Consider the following 12,967-nt stretch of genomic DNA (forward strand, 5'->3'; position numbering starts at 1 on the left):
TACATGTCTGTATTTAAGATTTGTGAACAATCTCACCAAAATATTAAGAGGACAAAAAAGGCACTTTTAAGGTGTCAGCTACAGACAGCTTTCACGGCCTGTTGGTGTGGCCTATTGTTTCCAACATACATAAAGTGGGCTTATGATTACTCCTTTGCTCATGATTGGAGTTTTTTCTCCTCGATTCAATGGCTTTCCTCCCTATTCTTGTGTTTGTTCCGCCGAAGAGCTTTTACTTCTCAAATTGTTCTGTTTGAATTGGTTATATCCTTAAAGTACAGATGTTGTTTACATTGAGAACTATGTGATTCTTTTACTTTAAACATTCCAAGAGAGTGCATGTTTTGTTGCTACCTCCTCTATGTTCTACCTCCCCTTTTCTTCACCGCCCCTTGCTCTCAAGGTGCTTTCCTCCCTACCAGTTCTTTTGTTGCTTCTCCTGCCCCTGCCCAACTCGCTTTTTTTTTTAATACCCCCCCTAATGCGCTCCTCTATTCCTCCATCCTCTGCTTGGTGTCTTGTTATCCTGTCACTCTCCCACATCATTTATAATTTTCTATTAATTTTTGGGCAAGCATACATCGTAAAATGTTTTTCTACTCATTCCAATGTGGCCACCCAGGAGTGTGTAGATGTATGCATGGCTCCCACTAAGAAATAGGCTTGTATTATTTTTAAAATAAAACAAAACCTCTTCCAATAATGGCTGTCATGCACGCATGCTTCTCCACAGTGGCAATCTTTGAACAGGTTTTCTGAAACATTACAAATGCATTCAAAGAAGTCCACCATGGATGTGCAGGCTTCCAAAGGGACATATTTTAATGCAATTTTTATATTTTACATTAACGAAATATCGAAAGGTGAGTGCATATAGGGAAGTATAGATTTACTATTCCTAAATCCACATCTACGGACCTTGAAGATATATGAACCACGCAGGTACATACTTGTAGAGTTAGGTATAGAAAATCTAGTCTCACCGGTCAAAATCTTACTTTTGATAATCAGTCCACGATATTGTGTCTCATTCATATTGTGGTTTCGATATTCAGGGGGAACGCCGTTTTGATGACAAGGCCGTGTGGCTTGTCAAAGGCTTGTTTTGTTCCTCTCCAGAGCAGAGACAGCACAAAAACACCAATATCAGCTGAATGGTTGGAATAGAGAACAATGATAGATTTCATGCACTAAATGTTTGGAATGACTGTGCCACCACAAACTACAAAACAATTATTGGCAGCACAGAGTAGTAATAGTAATTGTGAGTGCCTACCATCAGCAAATCATACTGGATGCACTACCAAGATAAGTTCTGACTGGTCCAAGGCAGCCAATCAGAACTGCTAAAACAATAATTCCCATTAGATGTTATCAAACAATCACAGCGGGTCTCTGTGGTTTGACCTCTATGGTTGGCTGGGAGCAGCTAGCCACAATGGTGCTGTCTCTAACAATCTATCCCATTGCTGATTACTGTCTGTGATGAGTTGACCTGACTGATTTTCATGCAGTGAATAGTGTAAGAATGCAAGATTCCGGCATGATTTTTCATTGTTCACAGGTGCAAAGCAGATCCAGGAAATAGCAGGTTTGAACAGCAATTCGCTTTCGTCGAAACAAATTTAAAACAATGCCCACCCCAAGGTAATTTTCACTGTTGGCCTGTGTACAGTTATGTCTATGATTACTGGTCACCATGAATTTAAGTGCATATATAGACTGTGTATGCACAATGTGTGCCTCAGTACACATATGTTGTTTGCTTAAGTGGGCAAAGACAAACCATCTGGCATTGTTAGTTAATGTTTAGGTTGTTTTCTTTTGAATACTTACATGAACCTTTCTCACTTTCTGCTAGCAGGTAGCAGAACGTATCTATGCCAGACCAATGATAACTCTCCCATTGAGTGTGAAATCTGGTCGATGCTCTAGTTGATTACATTTGTTAAATCCAAAACTCCACAGAGCAGGAAGAGGCTCCAACGCATATATTCCAAAGTCGGATGCTTAGCTACAGCCTAACAAACTGGCAAGGAAAACCTGACAATGCTGTGCTAAAGGTCAAGTGCCAATAGACCTGACTTAAGCTTGCATGTGCAGCTGACAATAATCCTTATTTCAAAGTGCTTGTCACATGGAACAACCAAAATAACAAAGCTGAAAAAAATCGCTTGGAATATATCTTGGGTGGATCAAAAGCATTCAATGAATGTGTTTTTCAGTCTATAATGGATAGTTTGGTCTAGCATATACGAGATATTGCAATTTTTAATTCAAGTAATTGCACTTCTACAGATTGCGCTCGGGCATTGCATACAAAATGGCATGTTAAGCTGCTAAGGATTTGTATATGATTAATTGCTGTCAGCTTGCCAGATAATATCGATAAAAGCTTTTTGATACTTGGAGCTTACTTCGTAAAGCATTATGGAGGCCTCTTTCCGGTGCGGGTTTCTCAATACGGAGAAATCAGCAAGAAGATGCTGTGAATGTGAGTGGTAGGTTTGGCTCCCTTGAGGTACTGGTTGGAGCACCACCCTATGACGCCCAGCTTCGCTGGCTAGTTCCTCCACGTGTACGGTTTAAACGTTGGTCACACTACAGACAAATTAGTAGAAAGTCTCCTGGAAGAAGAGGTTGCCTGTGTTCCAGATACAGGTGAGTCTGCTATGCTCACGGTGAACAGGCGTGTTGTTGTCCTGGAGGCCGAGGTTATTGTGCTACACCTGGTGTTTGAAAGCAGAGGGTAATGATGTGTGCCGGGGATGAGCAAGCTGGTTGTGCTTCTAACTAAAGCCTAAGTGTTATGTCCCTATGGTGCACATGTTGGTGGTGGTCCATGAAGCGTTGGTGTGGGTAGTGTTGGTTCCATGAGCTGAATAGGTTGGATAGTGTGTAGGCAGGAAAAAGTTGGTGTGATGTTGCTGGAATGAGTAAGCTGGTCCCTGAGAGGCACAGCGTTGTATCACATGGATGAATATGTTAGTTTTGTCGCAGGGAGGAACAGGCTAGTGTTGTGCTCTAGAAGGAAGAGGTTGGCTGTTCTCGTATGCAGATGTAGATCTGTTGTCCTGCTCATCAACAGGGTTGGATATGCTGTTGGGAGACACTGTTTAGCTTTCATTAACTTTGATGAATAGGGAACTTGCTTGTCGTGGACCGATACTGAATGAGTTGATTGTAGTGCATGATGCACTGGTTTGTGCTTTGTATGAATAAGTTAGTTGCTGCATATGCCTTGTATTACTACAAGGGTTGTGCTCCAAAGATCTATATGTGCTGAATAGGTTTGTTGTGGTTGTTGGAGGCACATGTGTTCTTGGAATGAATAGGTATTGTGCGGTGCTGGGAGAGACCCGTGAGATGTTCCTCGGCTGAATACGTTTGTTGAAGTTCTTGGAAGCACGTTTTAGTTTAGTCTCCCTGTTGTCATTGTGTTGCTTGAAATGAATGGCTGCCGACTAAGAGGTTGGGGCTTTGACAGGTGCTGCCTGCAGCTACGGATGAGTAGACCTTGTTGGCTGAGGCGTAGATAGCATGCGGGTGTCACTAGGAAGAAAGCGCTGGGTTAAGACTTGGAACAATAAGGTGTTTGTAGCTCTGGATAAAACTCAATAATAGCTGGGGGCTTCTCCTCTACTCCATAATCACGCTCCCAGAAGGAAGTCTTCCATTCACGCACTCTCAAACACAGCCATGGCCTGCCACCAACATGCAGCGAGTCTGCTACATCAATGGACCACATGCTTCTTGTGCCTTTGTGCGAATTTGTTACAACAAACAGTGGGGGGCGAACGGAAAGAGGGGGAAGGGGTTAGATTCACGCACCATAAGTCTCCGCAGCCTCTGTGTGAAGACAAAAGCTCTCTAAAAGAACTCCGCCAAGGAAAACAGAAAAATCATTTCAAGGACTGCCGCCCTCCTCAGGAGCTGGCTGCATTGAACTCAAAGAATACATTGCTACAGAACTAGAAACAATCAAAGCTTTTGAGACCATGAAAAATGATCCACAAAAGGAAGCCAAACAAATATAAAACTGTGAGAAAGCTCTTCAGGAGGAATGGCTTCATGATTGAGCAACAGAAAACTAGAGTTGGGTATAAGAAAAAAAAAGAAAATAAGACTAGTTTGGTGCATGAAAGAGGATACTGAAACAAAAAGACCTCTCCCAGGAGAGTAGGCATCAACACTTGAAGATTTAGCGGCATCCATGAACAACTCTGACTCAAGGGGTGGTCGACTCCGGAGCAGGAAGTCAGAGGTCCCAGAGCGCGGATGGAGCATGTCCGCCCTTGTGTTGGAATCTTTCCCCGTAATAATGGCGTTCACTATATTGCTGGATTGACCATCTGTGTGGGCAGGACAGAACTTCACTTGTCTTTTTCCAGACAAAATAATTCCACGAGTCTCAGAACACCAGTCACAAGTATTGCAATCACCAAAACAGAAAAGTATAGCTGATTTTAATCAAAAACACAGCAGCACGCCAGCGAGACATAAGACCTTCAGAAGGGGTGGATAGTGGACTGAGAATATTATGGCCCAACTTGTAAGAGACAGGTTGAGGTTTGTTGGGTAGTGTGAAAGGGCTGATAAAATAGATACTGTGGATATGTGTGATATGGAGTGGAAAAGCATGCAGCAAAACAAAGCCAGATATCCCATACATAAAAAAAGAACAAATAGAAACTGCTACTTCTTACTTCCACCTCCCCAAGGAAGCCCTATTAAAAATCCTCGTATTCTGGTAGAAACTTCATGTTTTGTAGGGGAGGGGAACAATCATCATAAAACAGCCATCCACATGTACCTTTGCTTCATGACCAGTCCTTCCCACAGTGTCCTCAAATAGTACATCAAAACAAAAGGTGGCCACCAATATAACATCATGCTTTGACCTCTAATTGAGTGGCTATCTTCTCCAAGAACCTGTGGTTAGACGCGACCAGTGAAGTGGTATCTGCAGTTGATGGCTCAGAAGGTGAGCAGATGTCGGCTTTCACAAACTGGGGCCAAAGAAAACTGCAGATGTTAAGGACACTAAAACCCAGAATCCAAGCGCTACATTCTCTCAGCTGAGGTGCCAGCTGTAATCAGCACCCATTAGTAGAAAATGCCATAATCCACCCGTTCCATCACTTAACTTTTTGTGTGCCACCATCCAGAACACCATTTCTGAAGCACTGACCATGGATCATACTTCTAATGACTGTACCACCAAATGTACGCTTCTTTTAAGTGTCAATGAAGGGAAATGCCTCTGGCAAGCACACTTTCTTCATGTGCAAGTGTCATTGGCCCAGCTGAGGGGCACTCCCTCATTCTATGACATGGGATATTTTGCATGACAAGACTATCACATTCGCTACACCGATTTTACCACAACATTGCAAGGTAAGTAGATGTGGAGTATGTATCTTGACAATGTAGTAGTAAACAATGTAGGGAATGTGGGGAGTACTTTTTAGGTAGGAATTGTTGACCTCAATGTTTTGACATACACCCCAGCAATGAGCATCTTGCACCAATGGGTCAAGCATGCATTCCAAGGAGATTTCCTCGACTATGTGATGGTATGTTTTGAGTTAATGGCCTGCACAAGTTGGAAGGCGCTTTGAATTGAATGCCACCACTTTGTTCCCTTGCCGTTGGGCTTCCTAGGTAAAACACGTAAAATCACTGCAATAGCTCATTTCAAACAGCTATCACCTTCCAACCAAGGATGATCTATAGTCAGTCTGGAATGGGGTTCACCAGTCCTATAGAGTCTAGTAGGGTTTGTTGCAGGTTTAACACTGGCCGATACATGTTTTTGGGTCTTGTCCATCAAGTCACTCATATAGTATTCATATCTCATAAAGTTTTTGGTTGAGGAATAAGCCACCATCTTGTGTCTTTACTGTGGGTTTCTTCTGTGCCCTTCACCACCACTGGCTCTCGGCTACCACACAATGTCATAAGAAGTGCAATGTGCAGAGTTAATGCTTTCATCTAGTTGGAAATGAGGTCATTCACTTTGACTGGCTCAAAAAGACAATCTTCCACAATAGAAATTCACAAAACGAAAAAGTAAGCAAAGAAGAAATGAGGTGTGAAAGGGAGAAAAAGAAACAAAAAGAAACATGTAGAAATAGACGGAGGCGCAAAACCAAAGGAGTTGAGATAGAGGACTTTGGAGACGTGGTGCCTAACCAACATTCACTTCACTCCACCTCATTTCAAATAAAAAAGAAAAGTCAGACCCAACTCTTCCCCTGCTCTCACAGAGCTTCCTCAGGAGGAAGTTGGGTTTTGGCAAAACTCTAACCTGCCCCCCTCCGGAGCACACCTCACTGTCACGTCACTGTACTCTGCACCCCAGGGTAGGGGTTGCAGGCAGCCCAGGGGGCAGTGCGGCCTCGGAAGGCAATAGTACACAGTTTTCAGCAGCTTTCACAAGGGACTGGTCATCAGTATTCATTGACGCAGGTCACCCAGAGCACTGTACGATATGTGAAATAACAGTTACTGTCTTGTCTGGAGACTGGTGAAGTAATGGAGTTGTTAGCTGCACGTCCATTTTGTTCTCTGCATAAACACAACGTGTGGGGAACAAGAGGGTAGGAGAGCAACAGACACTGGAGAGGTTCATGCTACTTGCTGGAAGGAGTGTAGTAGTTTGAGAGAAAAAGATGGTGGACCACGGGCTCTGGGGAGTCCCTCGTTTTCTACTTCATCTTCTGGGCTATTGACCGGGCGCACGGTTCCTTGGCAAGTCTCAGTAGCCCTTAGTAACTGGGTGCGTGGCCGCCACAGGGAATTTTGCATGAAGGAGCTTCTTCCCTGTGTAAGATGCCTTGGCACCTCTGCTGCAGACTGGATGTCTTCTAGAGTTCCCAACCACGGTACTTGCATCAAACTGCTGTCTCCAGGTCCTCGTGGGAGGCGATCTGGTGACTCTGTCGACTCTCCAAGTAGGATGCTAAATCTGCATCTCCTGCTTGCAGTGCCTTATCACGAGGCGTCAAGCCCTGTGGAGAAAAAAAAGAAAAACAATGGAAGACATGTACATCATGAGGACTGATAAAGGGAAGCAGGAGACTGTGAAAGAATAGAAAGTAAGAAGGTACGAGTATGAGAGGAATCCATAAACTGTAGGACAGAAAATCGGGTGGTGAGGGAAAGTGAAGAATTCAAGAAAAAGGACATAGGCAAAGAGCAAATAGGATAGGAGAGCTCGGGGTGTGATGGTTAATATAGTAATTGAAAGAGGGCTCGAAAATGGAAATAAATGGCAATGAAAACAGAAAGGAAGGTGCAGTTGAAGAACATAGGCAACAGAGAGAAAAGATAAAGAAAATGAAACGAAAGGAAGGAAGAGAAAAAGAGAAGAAACCATTAAGGGATATAGAAGACAAAAGTGAAAAGAGGAGGGATAACAGGAGAAGGACTGTGAAGTCAAGAGAAAGGACGAAAAAGAAACGAAATAAGGTTAAAAGAGAAAGAGGGGGACAGCAAGAGATGGACGAGAAACAGAAGGAGAGAAGATAGTACAAAAGAAAGTACATAAACAATAGAAATGATAGATAATGAGAAAGGAAGCAAAATGCATAAACCGAAGATGATGGTAGAAATGCAACAGATGACGGTGACGAGGGGTGTAGAGGGAGAAATACAATGGTTAACAAAGAATAGAATATAAGATAACAGAAACCGACTGAAGAGAAGCGTGGGAGAGAAAAATCAGTAGAGTAGTAGACAGAACAGAGAAAAAAACAGGGATAGATGAGGAAAACAGGAGAGAGAAACAAACAAAATCCAGAATAGAGAGAATTTTTTTCTTAGGGTGTAGTGGATTAAAAAAGTGATTAAGTAGAGTATTGGTAGACATGGAAATATAAATAAAAAGAACAAGTTACATACCTTCTGTAACACTCTTTCATGTGCATACTCTATCTACTTGCAGATTCCGCACAACACCCAGGCACCTGCCTGGACCTGGAGAATTGTACGCAGTGTTCCTGTGTGTTGTAGGTGGTGTTATGCAGCTCTGTACTGACTACGGGTGGGCATAGTTGCGAAGTAGCGCTACGCATAGCTATGCAAAGTGCACTTCGCACTACGCAAGCTACGCGTAGCACTACGAGTAGCACTACGCGAACTGCGTAGTAGCATGTTCGCACTGTGCAAGATGTCGTTTTCAATGATTGCACAGTGCGGACACGCATCCGGCACTGTGCAATCATTGAAAACGGCATCTTGCACAGTGCGAGCTGTGCTTTTTTGCCGCTCTAGTAGATTTTTACTCGAGCTGCAGCTTACTCAACACGGACAGGTAGTTTCTCATCGCGAGCGGTCACGAGCATGCGCGACCACTCGCAATGAGAAACCTGACCTCCCCACGTTGAGAATCTCGCCAGGAGGTTTATTTTCCATGCTCGCGGTCGGCAAATTGATGTTGCTGATCGCGAACAAGGAAAAAGTCTTGAGAGGATGTAATTTTCTTGCTCGCGGTCGCCAACTTGACGTTGAGGTCCGCGAGCAAGCAAAAAATAACCGCTGCACTATGCTACGCTACGCATGTTTGCACTGTGCTACGTGCAGTTCGCTTAGTGCGAAGTTGCGCAAACTTTGCAAGCGTAGCGTAGTGCTTCGCCCAGGGTTAGTACTGACCCGAAAATGACAGAGCAGAGCCATTTAGAAGCACGACCCCTGTGCGCTCACGTCACTTTCTTATTTCTTCCTTTTCTGCACCCTCAGATGCAGAGTGTAAAACTGATGTTGATGGTAGTGTGCTGGTCTCTATCTTGGGAATTTTTTATACGTTAAAGAGAATGCGCCACAGAACCGGGATGTGCAAGATCAGTTAGGAGTCTGTTATTAGGTAGAATATTCACTAAAGTTTTACTAAAGGTAGGTAACTTTTTCTTCTGAATGCTACTTCTAACCGCAGATTCCTCACTTTATGAAGAGCATCCAAAGGTGGAGAGTTGGTGGAGTGTACTCAAACTAAAATGTCCTGCAGAACTCAACAAACCTGCCAGTTAAGTCAGTGGTGCTTTGTTTTTCTTCCTTGCTCATTTCTTCTCTCTGCCTGCCGTTTCCCTCCTCCCGCTACCCAGCGCCTCGCCCTCCCCCCGGGGACCTACTTAAAGGAGGCCACAGCATGACCCCAATGAGCAAGCCATTGTGCCAGCTCCCCCGTGACAGTTCTCCTGTTCAGCTTGTCCGCAGTCTACCCTCTGCTGTCTGTCTACCTGTTGTCCTCTGTGCCTCCTCTGCTCATTTCTTGCTCTGTTTTACCTTTTCTTCCCTTCCTGGAAGTGGGACTGCGAACAGACTCAAAGCAAAAAGACCTGGAGGAAAGAAACGGGCAAAGTGCCCATCACAACAGACCTGACTGTCAAGACAGTAGTGTTTAGTAAACAGATGCAGAGAGGCCCACATAATAGCCTGATAGATGTCCGGTACAAGGACTCCGCGAGCTAATGCAGTGGTCAAAGTTTTACTCTGGTAGAAGTCCTGCGCTATGCATAGGTTCGTAGGGAGAACACATCAGGGAGGTTAAAACCAAAGTAAGGTCCAATTGCGGCATATCGGACGACCTGGGATAGAGCATGTGTTCAAAGCCTTTCAGGAAACATGTCACAATAGGTGACTTGAACAGTGAGGGTTGATTCGCCAACAGCAACAAAGCTGATATGATAGAAAGATACCCCTTAAGTGTGCCCACAGCAAGGCCTTGCCGAGCTAAGGACAAAATAAATAACAAAACTTCGATAGCGGATCAATATGTCAGTGCACCAGCCACAAACGTTCCCAAAAGCGGGCATATGCATCTTTGTCGATGGACCACTGACGTCACAGACAATGGGAGGGAAGCCGAATACCCTCAACTGTCACCGCTCAATCTCCATGCATGAAGGTGGGCAGTGTGCAGGTTCGGGTGCAGAACTCTGCCCTGTTGCTGTGACAGGAGATCCTCCCGAAGGGGCAGCCTGATCAGAGGACAGATGCTGATGCTCAGGAGTTTTGGATACCATACTCTTCTTGGCCAATCAAGAGTCAGCAGGATGACCGGAGTCCTGTCTGTGCTGATCTTCTTGAGAACTCAGGTGAGGAGAGGTATTGGTGGAAAAGCATATAGGAATCCTGTCATTCAGTCTATTCAGAATGCTTCTCTGAGCAAGAGCAGCTTTGGATTCTCCAGCCCGCGAAGAGCTGACATTGCGTGTTCTCAGCGGTGGTGAATAGATCTAGCCAATGTTATCACCAGTACTGCAACAGACCTTGAGCTACCTCTGGATGCAGATGCCATTACTGGTCTGTGAGGCATTGACGGCTGAATTTATATGCCCTGGCATTTAGAGATCCTGCCAGATGCTGCACGACCAGGAAAATGTCCTGACATTCCAGCCATGCTCAGAGGCACAGAGCCTCCTGGAACAGGATCCACAACTTCATTCCGCCATGTTTGTTGCAGTACCATATGGCAGTAGTGTTGTCTGTGAACACATGAGCCAGCCCTTTGATGGAGGGCAGGAAAGCTTTCATTGGCAAGTGAATTCGCCCTCAGCTCTAGAAGAGAAGATTGATTTAGGACCAAGCCTCCGCTGAAGAACAGAGGACTCTGATCTCCACCTCTCCCAGATGGCCGCCCCAGCCCAGAAGCGATGCTTCGGTCACAACTGTCAACTCTGGGTGGGGAAGGGATGGGGTTTGCCATTGACTCAATTACGGACCTGTAACCACCACTGCAGATCTTTTGCGGGCTTGACCGTGTCGAAGAGATTCCCCTGATGCTACACCCACTGGGAATTCAGATCACACAGGGGAGATCGCATATGCTAATGAACATACTTCATCAGCAGGATGCATGAGGCTACCAGACCCAGCAGTCTCATAGTCACTCTCATCGAAATCCAGTACTGATGTTAAAACATTGGGATTATAGCCTGAATGTCATGGACTTTTCAGAGGCTAGGCGCAGAATTGCACAATGTCCAGAATTACTCAAATGAAAGGGAGCATCTAAGAAGCAGTCAGGTGTGGCTTTGCATGTTGATCGTGAACACCAGCGAATGCAGGAGAGCCACCATAGTCTGGAAGTGGTCGGCAACTGCCTGGGGCGAGCCTGCCTTCAACAGACAATGACCGAGATACCTGAGCAGCACTAGTAAGCCCAAAGGGAAGCTCAGTGAATTGGAAATGCCCCTGTCCCACTGTGAACCTCAGGTACCACCGATGGGCATGCAGGACGCGTATATGGAAAGCATGACCTACTTATGGCGCAGACATCCTCTCAATAGCTCCTCTGATCAAAAGGGTATTCTGTCAGTTGTTGGGGAGACGGTGGAATGAGCAGCAGAGTGAAAAGGAAGCGTAGGGAATACCCCTTCTGAACACTTTGCAGAGCCCACCTGTCGATATTATGCCCGTGAACCTGGCAAGAAAGGTCAGATTCTTCCTCTCACTTGAATGCTGTGCTCCACTAAAGCACATTGAAGGGGTTTGACAGGTGAGGTTGTGGGGTGATGGGGGGCACAGTGGTCTGGCTGGCCCACTGACCTTGACTATAGTGGTGGTGGGCAACACACCCTCGACCACAAATCTCAGATCTGCTGGACACCGTGTTGAGGTTGGATTGGCTGACAGTACAGGGTGCCTCTACCGCCACCACAAAAGGAGCAATAGGGCTAATGCGGTTGGTAAGGTGAGGTGGATAAGCCTATGGATCATGCTGTGGCCCTGCTCTGATTGAACTGTTCTAGACTGGAATATGCTTTATCCCGACATAGGCGAGCTCCGTCAAAGGGAATGTCTACGAGGGACAACTGGACACTGCCTGAAAAATCTCCTGAACTTACCACATGTGGCGGTGAATGGATACACTAGTGCTAAAGACTCGCCCAACGGAATCAGTGATGTCCAACCCACAACAAATTTTGAACTTGGATGCCTCACGTCCATCCTGTACAGCTAGGGTGAGGACAGGTCAGAGATCTTCATGGTCAACTGCAAGGACTTGCACCACCGAATCCCAAAGGGTGTGGGAATAGCCCCAGGAGACAGCTGGCATTTACTGATTTAGGAGCCAAGCTGGTGGATGAGAAGACTCTCCAAACCTCTTCACCTGCTTTTACTTCTAATTGGGGGGACTAGTTGGAAATGTGTTTGGGTTGTCCCTGCTTGTAGATGTCTGTACTACCAAGCTTTCAGGGGAGGGGTGCTGAGATAAAATCACAGAGTCGCCTGGGGTAGTGCAGTGGCGTCTTGCGACCTAGTGGTTGACACAGGGGTCAGAGCAAGGATTGTCCCACATCTGCAACAAGGTAACTGTGCGAGCCTAAGTGGATGTTTATCCCGGCTGGAGGACTTCTGTCAGGACATTCATCTTGACTTCCAAGTTGGGGAGCTGGAGGTCAAGGATTTTGGCTGCCCTATGTATCACCATGGAGTAAGAAGGCATTAAGAGCACTAGCTTCTTGCAGGTCATCATACTAATTCTCTTTATGGTATGGGTGACCAATCTCATCAGCTGCATCATTGTCCCAATCAGGGCCAAACAGGGAATGCAGGTTATGTGTTCTCCCATATGGAGAAGGCAAGTCGAATGTAGGAAGTGATGTCTCGACAATGGCCAGCACAGCTGCAGTTGAGGTTGAACCAGAGAATACAAAAGGTACCTCATATTCTGGCATTGATAGAGTTGCATCGGCGTAGAGGTTCCAGAAACCGGTGTGGACCATGGCGCAGGAGGCAGTGTTGGAACTGAAGCCATAGGAGGTCTTATGATAGTCTCGAAGGGTTCAACTGGTGCCAAGGGTGAACTCACAAGCAGTATTCCAGATGGAAAAAGCTCTCTGCCTCGTGGGGCCTGAAGGCACACTAGAGGGAGTCAGTAAGGATCCAAAGAGTCAGAGCATGGCCTCGCAGGACTTTTCAAACTGTTTCAGAGTGGCGGACAGCCCTGGAAACTTGAATT

The 12,967-nt window shown here is 45.6% G+C and overlaps 1 protein-coding gene across 4 annotated transcripts in view; it reads right to left on the bottom strand.

Annotated features, from left to right (window-relative positions):
• Window positions 1–4,449: 4,449 nt before the first annotated feature.
• The window catches only part of DGKI (diacylglycerol kinase iota), a 679,239-nt gene continuing 670,721 nt past the window's right edge, over window positions 4,450–12,967 (bottom strand). For all 4 annotated transcript variants that reach the window (XM_078671815.1, XM_078671812.1, XM_078671824.1 and 1 more), the window contains one exon: window positions 4,450–7,013. In XM_078671815.1, coding sequence (XP_078527941.1) covers window positions 6,897–7,013 — 117 coding nt within the window. In that variant the 3' untranslated portion in view covers window positions 4,450–6,896. The remainder of the gene's footprint in view (window positions 7,014–12,967) is intronic.

The sequence above is a fragment of the Lissotriton helveticus genome, chromosome 1_1 (assembly GCF_964261635.1).
Source record: "Lissotriton helveticus chromosome 1_1, aLisHel1.1, whole genome shotgun sequence".
Taxonomy (NCBI): Eukaryota; Metazoa; Chordata; class Amphibia; order Caudata; family Salamandridae; genus Lissotriton; species Lissotriton helveticus.